The sequence below is a fragment of the Cornus florida genome, unplaced genomic scaffold, assembly GCF_030987335.1.
Source record: "Cornus florida cultivar Cherokee Brave unplaced genomic scaffold, ASM3098733v1 CherokeeBrave_3.0.0_Hap2_Chr07, whole genome shotgun sequence".
NCBI lineage: Eukaryota > Viridiplantae > Streptophyta > Magnoliopsida > Cornales > Cornaceae > Cornus > Cornus florida.
The window spans coordinates 31,470,362-31,495,551 of record NW_026775577.1 but is presented as its reverse complement, the minus strand read 5'-3'; the positions used below and the strand labels follow the sequence as shown (position 1 = coordinate 31,495,551).

At 37.1% G+C, this 25,190-nt stretch overlaps 1 protein-coding gene across 2 annotated transcripts in view; it reads left to right on the top strand.

Annotated features, from left to right (window-relative positions):
* LOC132266956 (suppressor of RPS4-RLD 1) overlaps positions 1–24,428 on the top strand; it is a 50,372-nt gene extending 25,944 nt beyond the window's left edge. The window contains exons 11-24 of one of the 2 annotated variants that reach the window (XM_059767990.1): positions 2,394–2,450; positions 6,242–6,350; positions 6,458–6,538; positions 10,887–10,973; positions 11,992–12,198; positions 16,084–16,418; positions 19,405–19,491; positions 19,566–19,665; positions 20,226–20,317; positions 20,447–20,485; positions 20,583–20,673; positions 23,300–23,397; positions 23,490–23,740; positions 24,135–24,428. In XM_059767990.1, the coding sequence (XP_059623973.1) occupies positions 2,394–2,450; positions 6,242–6,350; positions 6,458–6,538; positions 10,887–10,973; positions 11,992–12,198; positions 16,084–16,418; positions 19,405–19,491; positions 19,566–19,665; positions 20,226–20,317; positions 20,447–20,485; positions 20,583–20,673; positions 23,300–23,397; positions 23,490–23,740; positions 24,135–24,172 (1,672 nt within the window). In that variant the 3' untranslated portion in view covers positions 24,173–24,428. Of the gene's footprint in view, positions 1–2,393; positions 2,451–6,241; positions 6,351–6,457; positions 6,539–10,886; positions 10,974–11,991; positions 12,199–16,083; positions 16,419–19,404; positions 19,492–19,565; positions 19,666–20,225; positions 20,318–20,446; positions 20,486–20,582; positions 20,674–23,299; positions 23,398–23,489; positions 23,799–24,134 lie in introns of both variants that reach the window. The other variant, XM_059767989.1, reaches the window with a different exon arrangement.
* The last annotated feature ends 762 nt before the right edge of the window (positions 24,429–25,190 follow it).

The window sequence follows — 25,190 nt, the reverse complement described above, 5'->3', positions numbered from 1 at the left end:
ATGAAAAGTGCCCATAACCTCGTACTGGGCCACCTCTCAGCTCTCCAACAGAAATCTTATAGTAAAGCCGTCTGGGCCTGGAGCCTTATCACCATTACAGCTCTTAAGAGCCTTCAGCACCTCTTCCTCCGAAAAAAGATTTTCTAACCCATCTCTTTCCAATGCAGAAATAGAATCAAAGTGAAGATCATCAAGACGTGGCCTCCACCGAAGAGGCTCAGAATAAAGCTTTTGGTAGAAAGAGACAATACTGCTACGCATCTCCTCCTCCGTAGTCAAAACCGCACTATCCACACACATCTACCCAATGTGATTATTCCTCCTATGAGCATTAGCAGTTCTATGGAAAAACTTGGTATTCCGGTCTCCCTCTTTGAGCCATAAGGCCCGAGATTTCTGACGCCACGAAATTTCCTCCAAAACTGCAATCTCCGCACATTCTGCCTGACAAGCTGCTCTTCTACTGCGTTGGGATTCAGAAAGAACACCCTCCCCTTCAAGTCTATCAAACTCAGCAATATCAGCCAATGCCCTATTCTTTCTCCACTCCAATCACCCAAAAACCTCCTTATTCCACCTTTTGAGGTTATTTTTCAGAATACAAAGCTTTCCTGCAAGAATAAAACTCGACGTACCCACCACCAGCTTCTCCTTCCACCACGAATGCACAAGACCCTGGAAGTTATCCGCACGAAGCCACATATTCTCAAATCTGAAAGGAGTGCAACGAGATCTCAACCCTCTACAATCTAAAACCAAAGGAATGCGATCCGAAGTCACCCTAGCCAACACAGCCTGAACAACATCCGGGAACTTCTCTTCTTACTCACTGAAAATCAAAAATCTATCAAGGCGAGATAAAGTTGGTGCTTCTTTTCCACTGGACCAAGTGAAGGAAGCTCCCTCAAGAGGGAGATCAATAAGCTGATGACCATCAATAAAGTCAGAAGAGTGCATCATAGCCTAAGTCCACGGACCTCCTGTAGATCTCTCCGCCGGGGATCTAACCACATTAAAATCACCTACCACGCACCAAGGAAGAGACCACCTCCCCTTCACCCCACTCAACTCCTCTCACAAACCATCCCTCACATCATCATCATCAACCGGCCCATACACCCTAGAAAAGATCCAAGTGAAACCATCCTCCTCCATCACAAAGGCACAAGACAGAGAAAAAATCCCCCTAGAAACATCCACCTTAGCCATCCATCTTCTATCCCACATAATAAGAACACCGCCTGAAGTCCCAACAGAATCCAGGGCCTCCCACTCAACAAACTGGTTACCCCACAAACTCTTCACTATCCGATCATTCATAGAATCAATCTTTGTTTCTTGAAGACACACCAAATGCACCCCCCATTTCCTCACCGCCATCTTCACCACCTTTCGCTTGCCCGGACCATGTTGGGTTGAGATTTACAACTTGAACTCAATCCTAAATATAAGAATAGTTTCCCAAGCTTAAAATCAGATTGGGTTTGGGTCAGCCAGTCCAAGTTGCACCCCTATTTCAAACTCGGCTATTTATTCTCATTATTTATTTAATTTATTTTTTGGAGTAAAAAAATGTTTTAACATGTTTTAGAGTAATAATGCAACAAGAAGGAGACACAATAAGGATGCTTTATCTACCATTATAAATATTGTAGATATACATGTCATAAATGTCACGTGTCTTAAACGGGTACAAAACATATTTGTTAGAACGTATATAGGTGTATTTTGCATTTCTTATAAGGCATTGTTGGTTTATTTTCCTTGCAATATAAATTGTTATATAAAACAAGTGAGAGAAGGTCAACTGCATGACTCTCTGAAATATTTAAACCCCATACACAATGTTTCTTCTCTGTAAATCCTAAATTCAACATGGCATCAGGGCGGGTTTGAGATGTGTGGTTATCGTTGGTGACATCATCATCACCGTTATCATTGGTGACATTATCGTCGCCGTTATCATTGGTGCTGATTGTGAACGTTGTGTAGTGATCGCTGTAGATCCTTCTTGTGTGCTGGCAATTATCTCTGCTGATCGCCATTGTTGTCGGTCTTTACTAAAGCTCTAAGTTATAAGCAGTTGAAATTTATTTGTTCCAAGCTGGGATTACATGATATATACTCGCCAACTTGAGGGGGAGTGTTAGGATGTATATAGGCGTATGTTGTATTTCTTATAAGGGCATGTTGGTCATTTTCCTTGCGATATAAATTATATAAAACCAGTGAGAGAAGATCGACTGTGTGACTTTCAAATATTCAAAACCCATTACGCAGTGTTTCTTCTTTGCTGTAAATCCTACATTCAACAGTATTTTGAAGAGTCCATCTAAAATAGCTTTTGACACTATTGGAGATAAATTTGATACTCTTTATGCCTTTCTTTATAGGTTTGCCAAAGCATATCACTTGCAAGGACTTCTTCTCCATGGGATGGGAGAGCACAGGTAATTCTCTATCAACTTGTTGACAATCTATACTTCTGAATACTAATTTGATACCATTGGTGGCCACTTAGTGAGTAGTTATCATGATGTGATGCGCCATATACACTAGTGAAGAATATCTGATCTTAAATTGGTATATATGCAAGGCACTTCGGGAAACATTTTATTCTTGTGAAAAATGAGAAGAAAATCTATCCATTATGTCAAAATCCATTATGTCTGGGCTAACCACAATAATTGTGATGTTTTTAGTTAGATTCTAGTCAGCAATGGGGTGTGATTAGGTCCATGCATATATTTTGGGTCCTTTTATGTTATAAAATGAAGCATAAGCATAAGCGGAAAGCCATTGATGGTAGCAGCCAATCCTGCTGTTTTATTCACTGATTTAGACTGCATGGAGTGGACTAGAGTGCCCAAGATTTTGAGGGGGTGTAGGATGGACTTCAATCACATGCGTCTGGTGGCTAATTGCTCAACCCTCATATAGATGGAATGATATTGGCGCTATTCTTGTTCAATATATTTATACAATGCTCGCAGCTGCCTCTAGTTAGAGTGACCAAAATCAAATAGATTTAAAAGCAAGCTGTTGTAAGATTTATTTTTCATTTCTTAAATAAAGCTGCCACATGGAAAGCATCCACAAGAACCATGTGGGAAAATCGAACTCTCAACCACAAGCTAATGGCTGGTGGTTCCTTCTTCTTGGTGTTTCCAAATAACGTGCATACTGGTCGTATTTTTGCCTGTCCCGTAGTAAAAACACTATAATATTGATCATCAATTGAGATTGCAACCTAATCGGGGGAGATATTGCAAAGAGCTCTGACATTTTTGTTTTCCTAGTTGATGCTCACACACTCACCCCCTCAAGGAATTGTTTACACCTAATAGGAGTCAAACCTTAGACCTGATGCTTCATGAGGCACCAGGGCCTTGTGACTTACCTACTTGAGCCAACCCTTGGGGTTAGCTCTGACATATTCTAATCAAGACAATTGGTAAAAGGTCTTCAAATTACCTCAGTATAATTACCTTTTATGCTTCTTGTCAGCCTTTTAATATTGGGATCATAGGCTTTTGTTGAGACAAATATTATATGATTACAACTCAATAAATTAAAAGAAGAAAAAGAAAACAAAAATACATATGAACAAGGTCATTTTATAAAATTTCAATAAATATTTTGAAACCCTTGGGGGATTTAGGCTAATGTTACCTGAAGTTGGTATCGGCAAAGTATTGAGCACTTTGTTTTACTTAGGTAACTGTTGCTCCTTTTATTGATTTGATGTTCTATTAGTGGAACGCTACCCTTGACCTGTTCCTGTTCAAAATCAAAGGTCTTCGAAGTTATATGTTTCTTTTTCTCCTTCACATTTCATGTTCTGGATATTATTTTATTTTTTCTTCCCCCCCCCCCCCTGTCTCTCTTCTTCTCTCTCTCTCCTCTTTTTTTTTTTTGGGGGGGGGGGGGTGGGGGATGTTAAATTAAGTTTATTATTGTTTTTGTAACGTAATTCATTATTATAATAAAAAGAGAATTGTGCTTTCTTTCTGTATGTAATTCTTTACATTTCTACCACTGGAGCCCAGCTAGTATAATTTATCCTCCCTCAAAGGGGAGGTAAGGAGTTTGAATCCTATAGTGGACATTTGTGGGTGTGTTTGAGTATTACCCAACCAAAAAAAAAAAAGAAGTCTTTCAATTTCTTTTCATTTTTGCCTCATATATTGATATTGATTATTCTATGCTTATTCCGTCTCCACCTTACTAATGTTTTTATCCTAATTTATCAAATAGTAACTATTCTCTCTTTGACTGTAGCCTTGAAAATATTTGGATAACAACAATTCCATTACTAATTTAAATAATCATTTTGTTCCAATCTTACGCCTTAGGTTCGCCCATAATCCTTAATATCCCGTCTAAGTTTTTTATATTATCTTCACCCTTTTATTTCATGCCACAACTTTAGTTGTCCAATATTCATTTCATTTTTTCCCCTTTATCTTGTTTCTCAGTACCTATAATGTTTTATTTTCATTATTGTCCTTTATGAAATTAATAATATTTATAATGGCTCTACTTATTCAGTTAATGATTTCATTTCATTTTTAACCTTACAACGTCTACAATACCCATCATGTACTACAATATTTAAATACCATTTTGGCCCTATACCTTGTATGATGCATTGCAGTGCCCCTTATGTCTTATGGTTTCACTTCATTCTTCTCACTCATGTCACTAATATTAATTGATAATAACAACAATGCTATTGAGTAATGGCAATACTGTTTCCATTCTTTCCCTTAGCAGCAATTGGTAGTGGTGATAATGCCATTACTTAATATAAAAAAAGAAACTGATATTCATGTAACTCTTCCACCATTTTTTTTTTTGATAAGTGTAACTCTTCCACCTTTTCTTTTCATTATTGCCATTAGTAGTGATCGATAAGAACAATGCCATTTATTAAATATGAAAAGATAGCCAGCCAACTTCTTCTTTTTATTTATTTATTTATTTTTATTTTTATAAATTTTGCTCTTCAATAATTACATTATATATTGTCCTTGATATTTATTTGTAGGGTTCAATAACCAAATGGGACTTGGGGTTGTGCTAAATATAGAAAAAGATATATCTATTTATATTAATTATACATAGCAATTATAATCAATTTTTTTTTTTTTGGTAAAGATTTATATTGTACCTGAATTTAATTTGCTTAATGGTATTGGGCATCGTTGGCCTGCTAAAAAGGATGGCAACCACTGGTTGTCTGTTTGTGTCTGGGGGGTTGTCCAGCTTCCCATAGTGACATCCTCCTTATAGAATAGACCGCCAACCTTCCCTGTCCCCTACTGATGTCAGAGTTTTACATAGGTCTCATCCCTAACCCCAAAACAATCCCTGCAACCCCTGAGAAGACACCAGAATGTGGGGAAGTGGGAGAGAATGATGGATGGAGCTAAAACAATGAAGGGGAGGAAGCCCCAGGCTTATCAAACAGGGAAGGATAAATGCATAATTTGTATAGAAAATGAGTTTATTTTAGTACTCTCAATATCACTGTGTGGCATGGCGATGCTAGTTCCTTCTAAATCAAATAGCTCTATATATATTTATATCTATCTCTTTCTTCCGTCTCCCCTCCCTCTTATAAACCAACTGAACCTGCACTTACCCAATTAGGGCATTACCCAACCCAACCCTGTAGGGTCAGCTTATCACTCTACCTATTTACTTCCCCTTTGTATCTACTAGTTAATGTTTAGAGGGAGAAGTTCAGCTTCGGAGTGTTGATATTTATGGTGTAGCTGCCTAAATGTTTCCCTCTCGCTTGCTCGCTCTCTCTCTCTAACCTCTTCTTTTGCTTCTCTGCCATTCAAGGGTTTTTTTCCTTTTTTTTTTTTTTTTTTTGGTTTTAGGGGTAAGTTCTCTGAAATTCAATGTTGTGTTACTTAAATTCAAACCGTATTAAACCACTAAAACAGCCCAAACCCCTTCCCTCCACAATCTTACTCCCCAACCTAGTTCCTCACTGTACTTCATCATATATCAGAATGGTCTAATACCAGCCATTCATTCATATTAGTGCCAGTTTTGAACATCTCAAATAAGGTCAGAGAACCTGCAGAGTTCTTGATATATCTAGAATTTTATGCTTCTACTTTTACTGTGTACTTGATTTCATTTTTGGTTAGAAACTGTCCCTAGCAATGTTGAAATTGTTCTTCCCCCTGGTAAATTAGCTGAATTGAGTAATTGACTGTTGCAGGAATGCCATCAAGGAGTTATCAAATGGGTTGAGGCTTGAAAGTGCAAACATTGAGAGTCTATATTTACGGGCTTCATGCCATCATGCTATTGGAGAATATAGAGAAGCGGTACTTTGAATTATTTTACTCTCTATTCCATGTTAAATTGCTGGGTGTCATATCTGTTCCTTTTGCAGTGTCACTATGATTTACTAAAATTTGATCTTATTCTAAAGGTGAAGGATTATGACGCTGCATTGGATTTGGAACTAGATTCAATGGAAAAATTTGTGTTTCAATGTCTGGCTTTCTATCAGGTTTGGTTTTTTTTAATATTATAACCTATTAGAAACAAGCAACAGTAGGCATCACTATTTCGATATCAGGAGTATGATTTTTTACCCCAAGTTTCTATCTTTGCACTCTTAAAGATTGATTACTTTTGGATGAAACTTAGATCCTTCATTTTGGTCAATTCTTCAAACTCTTAATGGTTCCATTACTAATTTAGCATTATTGCCAAAATATTACTAACTTGTAGCCTTTCTGATGGTTCATGTTTAATATGGATTGTCTAGAAACTGACACATAACTGACATATAGTCGTATTATATTGTGTTTTTTACTTTAAATTCTTTGTGGTTGTAGCCTTTTTCTAATGATAATGGGGGTATAATCTGAAGCCTTTTTTTTTCCCGATAAGTAAAATTTATAAAAAGCACTCAAAAGGGTAGCGTGTCCCAAGGGAACTACACAAGGCCAAAAAGACCCCTAAACTTTCAAGGAGTACACAAAATCTACAATCTCCTCTAAATATCTATAATTTCTCCCCATAACCCAACAAAAAAGAGTAGAAATAATAGAGAACTTAAGCATGAAGATAGGAGTCTCCTTTCCTTCAAATGATATATTGCTTCTTTCGAGCCAAAGACACCACCAGACACACAATGGCGTAACCCTCCAAACATCCCAGACTTGGGCCCCCATTATGTGACCTCTCCAAGCCTCAATCAACCCTCTAGAGGACCTTGGTATAACCCACTGAACACCAAACAAACCAAGCATCAAATCCCAGCACTCCCTAGCCATGGTGCAATGCAAGAGAAGGTGATCCACCGTCTCCTCATCTCTATGACACATGTAGCAACAATTGACCACAACCTGATTCCTTATCCTCAAATTATCCTGAGTCAAAATCTTCTCCAAAACAGATGTCCAAGCAAAGAAAGCCACCTTTAAGGGGGCTTTGGAGCGCCAAACAGCCTTCCACGCCCGAATCCCTCCATGAAACATCTATAGAAGGACTGAACATCAAAGTGACCCTAAGAAGTAGGGACCCACAACCATTCATCAGAATCTCCACTCATGATCTCCTGGCGATAAAGTAAATCCAAAAGACCAACGGCTACCTCGATCTCCCAATTTTGAAAGTGCCTCCTGAAACGAACATCCCAAGACGATCTTCCGCTATCAAGGCGACCACCATGGCTTGCCTATCCGTGGCAGTCTTGAAAAGCCGAGGGAAAGAGAGAGCAAGCGAGCGGTCACCACACCAAACATCCTCCCAGAAACTGATCCTTCTACCATCCCTGAGCCGAAATTTGGTGCGTTTCGAAAAAACATCCCATCTTTTCCGAATGAATTTCCAAACACTAACTCCACCTGGAGTACGCACCTCAAGGGAGCTCCAACCTCCTCTCCCCTCCTCAAATCTACTCGCAATCACCCTCCTCCAAAGCCTATGTCTCTCCACCCCAAATCTCCAAAGCCACTTCCTGAGGAGAGCCTTATTGAAAGGCACCAATCTTGTAATACCCAAGCCTCCGACACGAATCTTACAACAAACCTTCTCCCAAAGAACCAGATGGAACTTGAACTCCTCCCCCAATCCCCTCCAAAGAAAATTCCGCTGCAGCCTCTCAATTCTCTCAGCCACGGAGTGAGGAATATGGAACAACGAAAGGAAGTAAGTAGGAAGACTTGAAAGTGTACTCTTCAATGAGGTGACCCTTCCTCCCTTAGAAAGATTTTGTTTTTTCCATCCCACCAACCTCCTCTTGAACCTCTCCACCACAGGGTCCCAGCTTCCCACCCTTCTCGAGGACGACCCAAGGGGTAAACCCAAATAGGATATAGGAAACGAACCAATGCTACGCCCAAGACCCCCTGCTAAAATTGCGATCTCAGGAACTTCCCCAACAGACATCAAAACGCTCTTTCCCACGTTCACTATCAAACCGGAGACAATTTGGAACCAAACCAGAACACATCTCAAATATCTCAACTACACATCCGTGTCACAAAACACCAAAGTGTCATAAACAAACATCAAGTTAGAAATCTCCAACTGACTAGCTGCATCCCTCCCCACTGTAAAGCCTCCCAGAAAACCCAAGTCCACAGCCCTCCTCAACAGTCTACTAAGGGCCTCCATCACAATAAGGAAAAGAAAAGGAGTTACTTATCAAAAAAACAAAGGAAAAGAAAAGGAGAGAGCAGATCCCCTTGCCATAAGCTCCTCGAACTGGAAAAAAATCCCGTTGGAGATCCATTCACAAGCACAGTGAAGTGAGGACTGGAAATGCAAAACTAAATCCATCGCCTCCATCTCTCACCAAACCCCATCCTTTCCAACAGATAGATAAGAAAACTCCAACTCACATGATCATAAGCCTTCTCAATGTCCAATTTACAAAGGACACCAGGAACCCCACCACACAATCTGGAATCCACACATTTGCTAGCGATAAGGGCTGAATCCAAAATCTGATGGCCTCCCACAAAGGCATTTTGAGAGTCTGAAATAACCCCATCCAAGACTCTCCTCAATCTAAAAGCAGGAACTTTGGCAAACACCTCTTTATTCCATGTTTTAATGTCTTCCTTCAAAAGGCGCAACTTACCCGCAAGGGCATGACTTGGAGTGCCAACCACCCCATATCCCTCCCACCATGACTGAACCCTGTCAATAAAGCCCTCTGCACGAAGCCACATGTTCCCAAATCTGAAAGGGGATATTCTACTCCGCAACCCACCACAGTCCAAAACCAACAGAACATGATCAGAGGTAGGTCGAGCCAAAACTGCATGAGTCACATCAGAAAATTTCTCCTCCCAATCTCCAGAAACAAGGAATCTGTCCAAGCGGGAAAGAGTAGGAGAAGATCTGCCACTACACCAAGTAAAGGATGCACCCTCCGAGGGCTAATCAATCAAATGAAAGTCATCAATAAACCCTGAAAAAAGCTCCATATCCGAGGTCCACCTACCCCCCATCAAGCTCTCAAAGGGATAGCGCACGACATTGAAATCCCCTCCAACACAGCAAGGCAAAGGCCATCTGCTTCTAACAAATCCGAGCTCTTCCCAGAACAGATGTCGTACATAATCCTCCGTAGGGCCATAAACACCCGAAAAGAGCCAATGGAAATCTTCCCCCAAAGAAAAAACGCACAACACTGAAAACCTACCTGCCCAAGAATCCATCTTAGAAACCTATCTTTTATCCCACATAACAAGGATGCCTCCCGAAGAGCCAATAGCATCCAAGGCCCTCCACTCCACAAATCTCCCACCCCAAAGGCTTCTAACAATCAAATCTGACATCGAGGCAATCTTGGTTTCTTGCCAACACACCACAAGAGCTCCCCTTATTTGCTAATTTTGCCTTTTCATGTTTCTCGAGGATGCTATATATATAATATATATATATTTGGTTAAGTACTGGAAAAGTAGAGAGATTAAATGGAGATCCAATTGGTTTTTAAATTATTTTATTATTTGAAAAGCGAGAGAACAAAATCAAAATTGCGAATTAATTTGTATGCTTTTGGTTGGTTTTTATCAGAACTGTAATCATATGAACTTGAAAATTTTCTTCTTTTTCCTTTCCCCAAAGTAGATGCCATCCTAATCTCTGTTTTGGTAGACTTGTCCAGATAAATGTATTGTCTTCATAACCATTACACATTTCAAATACAAACTTGTTGTGCAGTTGAAGAGATGTTCACCCCACAAATTTATGCTTTTGTCTATTCAAATTTCCTGTAATCAATGGATGATTGGAGCTTAGAACAGTACACATAGTCCTTTTCTGATTCTGAACAAGCCTGTCAAAGCTTGTTACGTAGGTGTTTTGTTCTTTTGTTGAATAAGAAATATCAGTATTAGTTCAGATCAGATTTATGTTTCAGATGAACCACTAAAATTTATGTTGTTGAAAGTATATACTTAAATATATATATTTGCTTACAACATAAGAAGTTAGCAATGCCACCACCTGGATTGGATAAGAGCAGCTGTGGTGAGAAATTGACCATGAAACCAGGCAATGCTGGGATCCCAAACCCAGGTTTTTTGTCATGTTTTGCAGACTCCTTGTGTCTTCATCTTGATCTAGTTGCTCATCCCTTGCCATTCGTGTTGGCAAAATTTCCACATTAGTTTTTTGTAAGTACTCAATCATGCAAATGTATATATGTTGAGTTATATACATGCATATGTGAGCACTACAGAAAAACCAGCTTCCTAGTTCATATTTACATGCATATGCGAGCACTATATAACGAGATTCATTACTTTTATGTAATTGTAGATTCTTTTTGAACTATAATAAATGGGAAATTTTAGTGTTGTTTTTCTTACTTTCATGAACTTCTCTTGCAGAAAGAAATTGCTTTATACACTGCTTCAAAGATCAGCAGTGAATTCTGTTGGTTCGATATTGATGGAGATGTAGATCCGCTATTTAAGGTGGGTATGGAAAAATTATACTTCTCCGTTTTTTTTGTTTTTAGTTATTTAATTATTAATTTTTTTATTATTATTGTCTTTATCTTTCTACAACTAGATGCCTCAATTTTAGAGCAGAAGTAACATTTACTCTTTTAGTGTGCCAGCTTCAAATTTGGCTAATGAGAGATTGTCTTGATGGTTAAAGGTTGCTTGCTGGTCAATTGATTTCAGTGAGAGCAGAAAGGCATTAAGTGGATGAGCAATTTCTGAAGTTTGTTTCATTAACAAGTACCCATTATGTACTTATAAAAATAAGTACCTAACATGTCAAAGAACTTTTTAAGATGGTTGTGCTTCCAGCCATGTTTTATGGTACAACTTTTCGATAATAGAAGGATTTCTCATCCATAATAACATATTCACAAAAAAAGGATGTTGAGATTGAATGAAAAATGAGTGCAATCGTGATAAGCTAGAGTTGACACTGGTAGAGGTCTAGATGAGAAGTTTGACTTGGATGATCTGGTCATGGCCAGAGGAAACTATTAACTGCACCAGTGAGGAGTAATTGATCAAGTGAGTATAAGGAAAGGAGGAAGGCTGCCTATTTAGTGTGAAAATTGATATGTAACCTGTCATAAGTTAATTTTCTTTCACAATAAATTTCATTTGTTAGCAACTTTGCTAAATCTATGAATTCTTGAAAAAAAAAAAAAAAATTACTTTCTAGCTCGAAGTTCAGAGGTATTGTGGCTGCCCTTTAAGTTATGGATGGGAGCTGAGAATGACAATTTAGTTACTGTATCACCCATTGTCTGAGTAGAGCCGCATATTTTGGTTCTCCATTAGTTTGATGTGTGGTTATGTGAACATTTATGTTATTGATGTACCATATGATATACACATGAAAGATTTTACAATAATGCGAAATGCTTATCTTAGGAAGTGTGTTCTGCAGTGAGCCCCATTTTCTAAAAAATTGTTGATTATATGTTCTTTCTGTTTTTTACTTTAATTTTTTTCTTTTTCTTTTCAGGAGTATTGGTGTAAAAGATTACACCCCAAAAATGTATGTGAAAAGGTTTACAGGCAACCTCCCCTGCGTGATTCTCTGAAAAAGGGTAAGCTGAGAAAGCATGATTTTGCCATCACAAAACAGAAAAGTGCTCTTTTACAGGCTGCAGATTATATTGGCAAGAAGATCCAGTATAATTGCCCTGGCTTCTTGCCTAATAGGCGTCAGGTGCGTGATATTAAGAACTCTTTTGAAAATAAGCAAATCTCTCTATTTTAGTTTATGGATGTGGGCTCTTTTGTGTTCCCTTTCTTTCTTTTTCTTTCATATCTTCTAATCCATTTTTGGTTTCTTCTTTGGACACTCATTGAAACATCTTGTTTTCCTGAAAATTACTGTTCTTGCCCAAAAAAATTCATTTATTTTAAATATTCTAAAAGTTCCTTATTAAATGTCATCCTACAGGAAGTGGATTGGGTTTGATTTACAAACTGGTGATTCTTAAGTATCCCATTTTGGGATAATAACTAGAATATGGGACCCCATCAATTAAATCAATAATATTGCTTACACAAATATTAATGACATATTCTATATGATCAGGATTTATTTAGGATTTACTTTATTGAATTTATGGAGATGAAACTGTAGAAAAATCAAGGATAGGCAGTATTTTATTTTCATTTCTTTCTCCATTTGTTTAATTGGAAAGTCCGTCGGTTCTTCTCATATTAACCCCGCAGAGACTATTCAGTTGTATGGTTTATGCTTGTTCCCCTTCGAAGGAGATTTTACAACTTCTAGAAACTGTATTGGCAAATTTGCATTAATCGTTGTGAACATCTCCTCTATATTATGTCATGGCAACTGCTATTTCAGCACATCATTTTCATTATTCATTCCCTTTTTAAAATTGTCATTTTCTTACAGACGGGAATCCTCTTGAATCAACAAGTGATTATATAACTCATTGTCATTCCAAAAGTGACCCCAGATAACACAGCAACAAGGGGATGCCTGTTGTACTCTCACATCCTGTTCTTATCTATATTTCATTTGTTTGTTTTGCCTCTCTCTCTCATTTCCTTCTGAAATGGCCAAATACATAAAAATGTCTTTTTTCTTTTAAGGTAATGGTAATCTAAGATCCGTCAACAGTGATGGCAACAGGTTCTTCAAATTGGAGAATGTTCAGTGATTGAATCCTTAGGTTCACTTTTGTGTATTTGTTTTATGGATATTATTTAGAGTTCAACATCTTCTCTTCCCCTTTATCACTTTGTTGTTTGTTAATAGCCATCTACTCCAATAGCTTAAGTTGTTAGAGTGGGTGTAAATTAAATATTTAAATCCTTCAACACACCCCTCACATGTGGCCTTCTTTTGGTCCAACACGTGTTTTCACTTCTAAATCAAGGTGACGGTGAGGTTTGAACATAAGACCTACCGAGCTCTAATACCATGTTAACAATATTAGAGCAAGGTTGGTCCCTTGTTCAAATTTCATTGTCACCCGATTAAAAATTGAAACACGTGTGAGTAGGGCTGTAAATGAACCGAGTGCTTGACGAACGGCTTGGGCTCGGCTCGACAAGGGTTAGGTTTGTGTTCATTTGTTTCGTAAAAGAACCGAACTCAAAATGAATTTTCAAGCTCGATTAATAAACGAGCCAAGCTCAAACAAACCCCTGATCGGCTTGTTTGTTCGTGAACATGTTCAAAAACAGGCATGACAAACGGCTCGTTTAAAGCTTGTTAATATATATATATATATATAGGTTAAGTAGGCTTGTGAGTTGTGAGCCATTTAATTTCATGTAACCCATAAAAAAGTCCAAGCCCAATTCAATCCAACCCACTCATTTCATATTATTTTATCCATACAAGAGCCCAGTCCCCAAGCCCACATCCCCATTATCATTTGTAAGACAGTAGACTCTTATGGCTTTCCCTTATTCCTTCTTTTTCTCACTCACACAAACCCTAGCCGCAAGAGAGCTCTCACTCCTCACACAAATCCTAGCTGCTGCAGAAGTCCAAGAAATTGATGATTCCTCGCACAAATCCTAGTTGTTGGAGAAGTCCAAGAAAACGATGATTCCAAGCTTCCTGATTCGTCACGATCGCAGCTGGAGAACTCCAAGAAAACGTTGATTCCAGGTTTTCCCAATTCATCACAATCGCAGCCAAAGCTCTTTCGCAAGTGCAACTGTGCGAGCAAATTAGTTCTCTTTATCTCCCCTCTTTTCTCATCTATATAATCTCTCATATTTGCATGGATTTTGAAACCTGAAGTTTGGTGTGATTGCTAATGGATTGAGATTAACAACGATTTTTTCCAAATTAGCATATATATATATAAATATATAAACAGACAAAAACACACAAATAAACACGTAGACATAAACAGGAAAATGAGCTTGACTGAGCCGAGCTCGAGCCCGTTCAAACAATGCCAAGTTGAGCTCAATCTTGGCTAGTGAAATCTTGATTGAGCTCGAGCCTAGCTTGAGCAGTCCTCTGAAGTTGATGAGCCATGCCCGAAGACCCCAAAGTGTGTTTCGTTTACAGCCTTACACATGAGGGGGGCGTGTAGAAGGATTTAAATGTTTAAGTTATGCCCTTTCTAACAGCTTAAGCTTTTAAAGTAGATGGTTGTTAACATGGTAGCAGAGCCAAAAATATCAAGTTCAAACCTCACTCTCACCTTGATAATTAAAATTGAAAACACGTGTTGGACCAAAAGAACACCACTCGTGAGGAGGCGTGTTAGAGGATATAAATATTGAAGTTAAACTCTCTCTAATAGCTTGCTTTTAGAGTAGATGGTTGTTAACATTGTTAATTGGAAAAAGTTATCAAAATTTTTGGAAACTACATTAGGTAACCTTGACTTAGAATTGCTACAGGATCACAATGAACTTGGTATCATACTATATAACATTAAAATGTTACTCGTATTTTATGAATACAGATACGGATCATCAGTTTTATGGGATTGATATTACGAATCCTCCATCAATGCATTTTTCATATTTATCACTTGTATTCTTTCACTTATTAATAGAGGTGGTCATTGTTTAAATACACACACACAACACACACACACATATAATAATAATAATAAAAACTGATGTAGCCTTTGGGGTTTCTGTGCCATGGATGTTGGCCGTAGTGACCGTACCACATATATCCTTGTTTTGTTCATGCTTGATAGAATATTGAAACCATTACTAGACCATAAATGTCAAGTTATAATATGTGGTCAAGATTAATGTCCTGTGATCAATGGAGTTAGGTGGATGAGAGAAGTTTTTGGCAATTGAACAAGAAAAGGAGCTATATTTTTGCACCTTATTTGTTTTTCCAGACCCACTCTAAGGAGATGGTTTAATTGTGGACACAACAATTCCTGAAGTTAACGAGCATTATTATGACTCATTCCAAAATTTCACTCATGTTCAAGGACACTGGAAATGTTTTAAAAAGAAAAAGCTTAGTCTAAAGAGGTAATTTAATTGTGGACGGTGTCACACAGCAATCGCTGAAGTCAACAAACGCTATTAAGAGTCATTTCGAAATTGTTCTAACTGATAAGAGAAAATCACATTCAAGGACACTGGCAAAGTTTAAAAGAGAAAATAACAGAACAAGGGGGAAAATGGAAAGGATGGTGGAGTTAGAATTAGAATGAGAAAAGGATTGAAGATACAGTGGTTGCGAACTCTTACTCCATTTCTAGCTACCTTGTTTTAGATGATCCGTATTCGTACTTAGTCCTTGGTTTAATTCGAGCTTGACTTTGAACATGTGTCATTTTACAGAGCACCAGGGCTGAGCTTGAGCAGCCAGTTACTTTGTTTGGACTCAGCTGATTTGCAGCCTTATGCATTCAACACATTATATTTAGAGCGAAGTTGTTATTTAATTTTAGAATCCTTTATATTTCGCTCTTCGTTTTTCTTCATAATATAAGATCATACTAATTCAGTCTAACAATAAAAGCGTCAAAGTTTTTCATTATTTTTTTCCTAGTAATTCCCATTACATTTTCTGCTATTTTAGTTGGACTGTTGAATCTGTTGATCATATATGAACTCTGACATGTACCAGCATCGTATGGCGGGATTAGCTGCTATCCAAATTGCACAAAAGGTCTCAAAGGCTTGGCGTTCTTTACAAATAGAATGGAAATATTCTAATAAAAACACAACAAAATATGGCAAGAGGACCCGAAGAAAGGAAAAGATCAGTATCCCCAGCCAGAATAGAGGCGGTGCTGGTTGTAGTACTAGCAATTCCTCAGAAACATCAACTTCATATGGTGTCACCGAAGATAGATCATCGGGCCGTTCTATGATGTCATGGCATGATGTTTATTCATTTGCTGTCAAATGGAGACAGATATCTGAGCCTTGTGACCCAGTTGTGTGGATTAACAAGTTAAGGTAATAATTTTGCTTTAATACACAATTGAATGGTACTTGTTTTCGTGTCAGCCTGTCATGCGTGGGCAAAGGTCTACTTGGTCATGACGTGACACATGATACACGGAAGTAGAAAATCCTTGTGAAATTTGATTGTGGCATGGCAATACATAGAAACTTGTTCTTGTATATATATTTATATATAAGATTTAAGTTTTGTTAATTTGTCAAAATTTCTATCTTCACAATCCTCTAACAAGGAAGATGAAGCTCTACAAATATCTAATGTGTATAATTATATTAAATGCTAAACTATTACTCTCTTAATATATATTCTTTTAAGCTATAGTTTAGTTTCACTAACAGTGTACTACTTGCTTGGCTATTAGGGATTTGTACAAGATTCTGTTATTAGAACAACATTTTGGTTTTGCGTTTTCTCCATATATTTCTTTGTGATGTTGTCACTATTCTAACTGTCCTTAAGGCTTAATGCAATATTTCATTTCTCAAATTTTCAAAATGAAACTTCATAAATTAAGACATGAAATATTTTTATTCCAATTAAATTTCTCAAATTTTTCTTGAGTTACTTTTCTACTTAAAATTCTAATCTCTTATAGCGAAAGAAGGGAAAATAATAATAATAATAATAATAATAATAATAATAATAATAATAATAAAGTGCCCAATACTAGGAAAGCACAAATGCTTCTTAGGAGGAGCCAGCCATGTTTGTGTTCAACATGGTGCTGCTGTGTCGGTTAAACATTTGTCATACTTGTAGAAATGTTGCGTGCTTGGCTCAATTTTTTGAGGAAAAATTAATATCTTACACATGGTTAAAACAATTGAAACATGTAAAAAAATACAATTCAATATAGAAAATAATGTAGTTATAAGAGAAGGGATATAATAAGGTAAACGTAATAGTATAGCTTAAAAAATATTATATATGACATTTGTTGAGATCTATCTTCCTGAGATATGTTGTATTTAGTATTGAGATTTTAATAAATCAATCACGCCTGTTCCATAAATATTTTGTATGCATAAAAAAATATGTTTACATATATTGCTGAAACTTCTTATGTTGTGTCCTTTCCCAGAATTTTTTGTGTCCACATGTTTTTGTTTTCTCCATCGTTTTTAATGCTAAAGAAATCCAATAATATTGAATACAGCAATTACATTTTTATCTGCATTGCTTAGTTTATGTCCCTCCTACAAACATTCAAAAGGGGAACGCGTCCCAAATACAATAACGCCCTAAGGCGCCAAAGAAGACACAAAATCAATTAACTCCTCGGGGGATCCACAACATCTACCCGAGCCCCAAAAGACGAGACTGGAAATAACAAAGTGCTTGAGAACAGCAGTCGAGGCCTCCTTTCCTTAGAAAGCTCTGTTGTTGCCCTCCCTCCACAAGCACCACCATAAACACAAAGGCACCATCCTCCAATACCCTCTAACTTGGTTTCCAACAACCGCCCCACTCCAAGCCTCAATCAACTCTCTCGTAGACCTAGGCATGAACCACTGAACTCCGAACAGGCCCAACACAAGGGACCAACAATCCATGGCCACTGGGCAGTGCAAAAGAAGGTGATCCACTGACTCACCGTTATGGTTGCACATGTAGCACCAGTTCACAATGATGAGCTTTCTCCTCAAATTGTCAAGCGTCAAAATCTTACCCAACACCACCGTCCACGTAAAAAAGGCCACTTTAAGTGGCACTTTGGATCTCCAAACTGCATTCCACGGAAACCTCCCAACTGAACCTGAAAGACAACCGAAAAAAGATCTCACACAAAAAGTCCCCCGGCAAGAAGGGATCCAAACCAAAGCATCCCTTCCTACATCCCGCATCTCCTGTCAGTACAAGAGCTCCAGGAAACTGTACACTTGACCCAGTTCCCAATCCTGAACAGATTTGCGAAACGAACATCCCAAGTCGTCCTCCCGCTATCAAGCCGATAACAGTCAGCAACCGAGGCATGTCTATCCACATCAATCCGAAACAATCTCGGAAAAGAACAAGCAAGAGAGAGATCACCACACCACCAATCCTCCGAAAAACTAACCTCCTACATAGGGTGCTTGAAGGGGACTAACTCAAGAAACCTAATCTTTGGCATTGTTTTGCACCAAGTTTTTGCTTTAAGACTTAAATCATATCCTTCCCATATCACCTAGAGCTAACAATGGTTTGCATGAGGTTGGTTTGAATATTTTCCAGGCTTGGTGGCTAAAACCTAACATCAACATATTTGCTTTTTTAAAATTTATTATTTTTACCAAAAATTTGGAATTTTTTTAAGTAAATAAATTCTATCATTTTGTTATTGGTACCCAAGGTGACAGGTTGGTGACCTGGGTCATCTTTTGGCAACTCTGCACTGGTTATTAGGGTTTGCAGTTTTCTGTCCTAACGAGATCGAGTTGGTTGTGGAGTAATATTTCTAAGCATAGAATTCAGGACACAAAGTTCAGTTTTTGTAATTTTAAGCCCTTGTTTAGCAAAAAATCAAACTAATGATTTGAATCACGTTCGTAAAAGAAAAATATGATATAATATATATGTTATTTTTTGGGATGTGCATGCATGCTCATGATCATTATGCATCACATATAACATGTACCTGCATCTTTCGTAACATGATATGTTATAGTTTGGACAATTTGAACTTTTATTTGGTTGCCTATAAAATGGGTTACGTATGTGCTTGTTTGAAAGGTGAGTTAACTTCCAGTTAGGCTGAATCTTTATAGCATTTGCTTGTTAGAGAACAACAAGCAAATGATCTCAAACATTATCTTTAATTATTTTTGGCTTTGATTTTGTTGAGAAAAGGTTGACCACCTTTTGCTCTAATCTTTCTTGATTCTGCAGAGTAGTATCATTTGTTTTCTGAATTTTATTTTCATCTCTAACATTTCCAAATTAGAGTCTGAAATTTAGCTTCTGTTTTGTTCATGTCAATGTGGGCTTCTCTGAAACCAGTGAGGAGTTCAATTCTGGATTTGGATCTCATACGCCGCTTATTCTTGGGCAAGCAAAAGTTGTTCGGTACTTTCCAAATTTTCAAAGGTATAAGCAGTCTCTTCATTTATCTCCAAAGCCAAACCTTCAAGAAAATGCTCATTAATTTGCCAGTGCTGCAGGACACTGAATGTTGCCAAGGCTGTCATGAAGGAAAAGATGTATGTCTACAACAAGGGAGACAATATCATTGATCTGTCTGAAGATGGGAAATTACAAGATGTGAGTCATATTGTTGTTAGATTAAAACTATTATTCTAGAAATGGGAACTCCATGAAGAAACAGGAGTGATGCCCTTATGTAGTGGAATGCTTCTATATTGTCCAGTGAACCAGTGAGTTTTCAATATTTTGTTTCAATCTTCTTCATGCTTATCAGGTGATGCCTAGAGTTCTTATAAAGATTGTCTTTTGTATAGAGGATTAAGTTGGCAAGTGTAGAAGTAAGGCCCATTATATTATTTTTCTCTGGAAGGATTGGAAAAATATTGGAGAAAGTATAACTCAATATTGTAAAGTTGAAGACTCTTATGTTTATCATTTCTTTGTATAAGAAGCGGGCTTCAAGCCTCCATGTCAGCCTTTCAATTTATTTATCCTGTTTTCCACTCTGGTTTTTGGTATCGTCTATTGTTCATATTCATGAATATTTATTCACCAAAAGACTTGTAGATTCTTTTTTTTTCTGTTTTTTCTTTTCCTGCTGAGATGCCGTCATTCAGTCTTCCGCTGTTCCATAATATTTTTATCTATAATAGCTCATGGTTGAATAATATATGCAGATTATGAATGCAGAATCGTGCTATGATCTTTACAGAGTTGTCAATGAGGACTTCTGGTTGGCCACTTGGTGCAATAGTATAGCATTTGAGGGGTAAACATGTCTAAATAGTTTGAAGTCCTGTTCATTGCATATAGTATATTGAATTTCATTGATGAACATAATCTTTGGCATCTGAATTTTCTTGACATGACCCATAATTTGATTTATTGTGCATTTCAGGAGGCGTCTTGAAGGAACGAGGATCACCATGCTGAAAATGTAATTACAACTTTAATTATTAGTTCCTTTTTGTCATTCCATTCTATTCATTGTCTATACTGTTTATTTATTTGGAATTGTCGTGTGATTTTTCCAGGGGGGAACATGGTTTTGACTTTGCAATTCGAACACCTTGTACACCTTCAAGATGGGAAGATTTTGATGCAGAAATGGCAATGGCCTGGGAAGTATGTGACTATTGCGATTTCAATATTCAGTTGTTATTTTTTAATTTTTTTTTTCCGTAAATCTGAATTCAAACTGCCAAGTAAATTATCTTTTTCCCTGGGCTCTGCCATACTATTGCTTCTACTATGTTTGTTAGAAACTCAACTCAGATTCTAAGATATTACAAGCTTAAGATAAGAAAGCACTGAATTGCTTTGGGTCTGACAAAAAATTGCATGAGGGAAGACTCCTTGCGGGGACCCCCAATTGGCTTTGATTCTACTCACGGTTCATAATGTTTTGTGATTAGGATTAAGATTCGAGTAATATTGTGAAACTTAAATGTCCTAGGTAAGATAATAATACCAAAATGTTTTTTTTTTTTCAGTGTGCAAGGACCCTTCTTGTTTGCTTAGACTATTGACTATTGAACTCCTTTAGAAGGGCATTCTGTTCCTTTTTCTGAGTATTCTGACTAGCTTGAATTCGACTTAGTTTCTTCCCTTTTTTAAAAAAATAAAGTAATTTGTTTTGGTGGTTTAATTTTCTATGATATGTAGTAGAGAAAACAACTTTGTTTTAGAAATACTGCTTCACTCCATTGGCTTTGATTTGCACTCACTAATTTGCTTCAGAGGTCAGACCAATCTTTCTTTTATTTACAAAATGGATGTTTTCATGACCTGCTGGGCTGCATCTCTGAAAATATTTTTTTTTCTTTTGCAATTGGATATTTTTATGCAATGTCTGATATGATATGTGATCATTCATAAAAAAAAAAAATTATCAAAAAACTTTTTTAAATCTCAAGTACTACATATATTTGTTAAAGTGCTCCATATATTTGTCTTACTTTTTCTATACATTTATATTTTAATTAGTTTCAGGCTTGTTCATGGTATCTTTTTAAAAAATTTAAGATGCACAAATATTATCAGGAATTATCTCTTTCATATTTTAGAATCTTATGATTTTAAATCCAATATTGCAATCCTTCTTGAAGACCCTTCATCAAGCCTAGGATCCCAATTTCACAATCTTGGCTTCAAGATATTTTAATATTTTATGCTCTTGAAATCGACACGATGTCAATTTAGCTTCATTAATGGGATGTAAATATAAACCATGCATTCGCACCATCTGGGTTTTTTCTTGCATCGTCTAAAACTGTTAAGCAACTGACAGAAAGCGTCACCCTTTTGTCCCTCAACTGAACTGGCCAAACACACACACACACACACACACTTGAAAGAGTTTTTCTTGTTGGGAGAGTGGCGGCATAGATATCTTTGTCTAAGGAAGAGGCTTCATCTTCCAGCTCCTCATAAATGATATTAGGGTTGGGTGAATCATCCCCAGAATGTTAAAAAGAAAACAAGACAGAACGGAATCACTATTTCTCAGTGACATAGTTGGGACGCCTTGATCGAAGCCAAGCTGCGTAGCCACCCTATGAGAGTAATTTTCCTCAATCAGGATTGGATCGATTCTTGGGCAGACATTCTTTTTTGATGCAGCGTTCATCATGATAATTCCTATTAGCTGTGCCAACGACGGATGACTCTATTCATGATAATTTGTATTAGTTTTTGAGAGGAAAGATGTCTCTCTAAACTGAACAGTTTACTATACCACCCTGAGCTATACATCAAAAAGTGGCTTTTGATTAAGGCTTCTAGAGTAACCAAAGGCTCTTAGCAATTGATGACCAATTAGTTAAGCTCTTTTGTTAAAGCACCTTTAGGCGGAGGTTTCTCAATCAACAACCTGAGGTTTTTTATGCAATCTTTTAGTTGGAAGGCTTATGCATAACCACAGGAATGCTTATTAGTGTCTCCATTGTTGATAAAATGATCTTTTACAGTAAAGATAATGACCTTTCCCTTGTATTTGGTTATAACGAAAACCACTGAAATTATGTCACGGGTGTGGCAGAACCTTCTTAGGTGGAAGTGGGATGTAACAATATTGTTTTAAAAATTTTCCAACCCAGTTCCAATAATGCACTTTTCTGCACTTCATCCATAGGGGAAAGCAGATATGCTCAACACTGTGTGGCACCAAGGACTAGTTAAGCTTGATCTGTCAACTCTAGTTCATTACGTAGTACCTGAAACAAAATAAGATAAATTGGGGTTTTAGAATATTTCTTAGACCTAGAAGTCATTTGTTTGGCACTAAAATTTTCATGAAACATGCAATATTTCCTTCCTTGATGCCTTTTCTCCAGTATTAGCTAGTAATATCCCCAAGTTAGCTGCCATCACAGATCAAATGCCGCACTAACTTTACATGTTTAACCTTTATCCATCCTTGACCTTAAAGGCTAAAAGTATGCTGCATGCCTAGCATGCTTTTCACAACTATGAGCAAGATTCAGGACTCGTCCACATCCTCCCTTAATGGGTGGCATCTAAGTACCAATGGACCACCGTGCTTGTTATAGCATTTAACCTTATCTGCATCTCATCTCTTCCTTAACTGTTGTTTCAGGTATGCAACTTGCTATGTGTGTGTCTGTGTTTTTTTTTTTTTTTTTTTACCCCCGTGGAACTTGATATGCTGGTAGACTCGATAATGCAATAATTATTCTGATTTTAAATTGACTGGACTCCATTTAATATTGAAATGTGCTCAACTATGCAGGCTCTGTGCAATGCTTATTGCGGTGAAACTTATGGGTCTACCGATTTCGATGTGCTAAAAAATGTGAGAGATGCAATCTTAAGGATGACATATTACTGGTATGACATGATTTTCACTGCACAAAAGTGGTCTGGTTTTTGGACAATATATTTGGGTTGTCTGTGTAGTTAAAAGTTCATATGATTTTCAGGTACAATTTCATGCCGCTTTCTAGAGGTTCTGCTGCCGTTGGGTTCGTAGTTTTGCTTGGATTACTTCTTGCTGCTAATATGGAATTCACTGGGAGCATCCCGCAAGGTTTGCAGGTGGATTGGGAAGCCATTCTGAACTTCGATCCAAACTCCTTTGTGGATTCTGTAAAGAGTTGGTTGTATCCATCTCTCAAGGTCACTACATCCTGGAAAGATTATCCAGATGTCACATCAACTTTCGAGACAACAGGTTCAGTTGTTGCCGCTCTGAGTTCCTATTCTGACTGAGCATTTTACATCCCTAAGAGGTGAATTACGTAAGTAGGTTTGATGAATATATTAGGAGGCACCAGATGTGCCATGTTCTATTATGCTTTCTGTGGCATTTGAAGACCCTTAATTCATAAAATTAAAATAGATTATCTATAGAACTCATTGGAGTCCTTGCACAAGGCTGATATTTTATAAAATTGGTTCTGGAAGTTCGAGTATGAACTTTTCCTAAAATATGAGATGTATTTTTTTCAAATGCTGTAACTATGAAGAACAGAATCAACTCATTTTTATTTTTATTATTATTTTTGAGCCATACAAAACATCTTTAGTAATATTCTGACTTGTTCACGAACTTAACCTTTCTGCAGAGAGCATTGTAAGCAAAGCGATAAATTCTGGCCATTGATCGCCTCTGAAGTGGTTTATTCTGGCATCCTGAACCAGTAAAGAACCTGATTAACTCGAGGCAAGATTGCTTCATGTTCTCACAGGCTTGTGTTATAACATATGTGATTGTTGTACATTATTTTCCATTCTTTCATGTTTTTTTTTTTTTTCTTTTTCTTTTTCTCCCCCTTTTTTCCTTCAGTAGTTGTCTTACAGTACAATTTCTACTAAATTTCTAAATAATAGCATTTCACATATGGCAATTTTTATTTTTATTACATAAGAAGTCTTAGTCTCTTATCAATAAGGTCATTCCAATAACAAACCATTCTGATACGTGCAGTTTCTCTATTTGATTACCGAGATTAACATATTGGGCCTGTTAAATAATTGATTGGTCTACACTCTACACAGAGATGCTAAAATAAGAACTTAAAAGACGTCTTCGCAAAATGTTCACAATGTTATAGATAACTCATTCTTGAGAGGTGTGTAAATTGGCATAACTATTTCTGTCAAAAGGACTTCAATTTGGTTGTGATTTTTGGACTTGGGGTAAATATGAAGCAAAGTCCCATTTTGGTCGAGGAGTTTCTGCACCAGACCATTGCAGTGAAATCGGTGTATATTGGCTTTTGCATATAACTTGCTCATAAATAAAACTTTACAGTGCAACTCGTAATAAAATGTAGTAATGAAATCATTAAATAATATAACATACCTGTAATCTTATGATACAATGACTGTTAACTTGTAACTAAAATCATTAAACTACCATTATAATTGTCAAAATATGAATGTTTTGAAACCTCTACACCATTTAAACGATTTGGGTATCTAAATATTCAAAGCAAAACCAGCAATGACAATGCCATAGAATATACGCACTTTTCAGGCTACCATATCTGTGGAGTACTTTACCCAAGACCTGCCTAGCTCAAAATGTTTCGGCTTTGAGATTTGAGCGCTGAACTTGAGAATAAGTGCACTGGTAATACCTTATCGCATTATATTTTGTCACGTAAATAAACACTCAT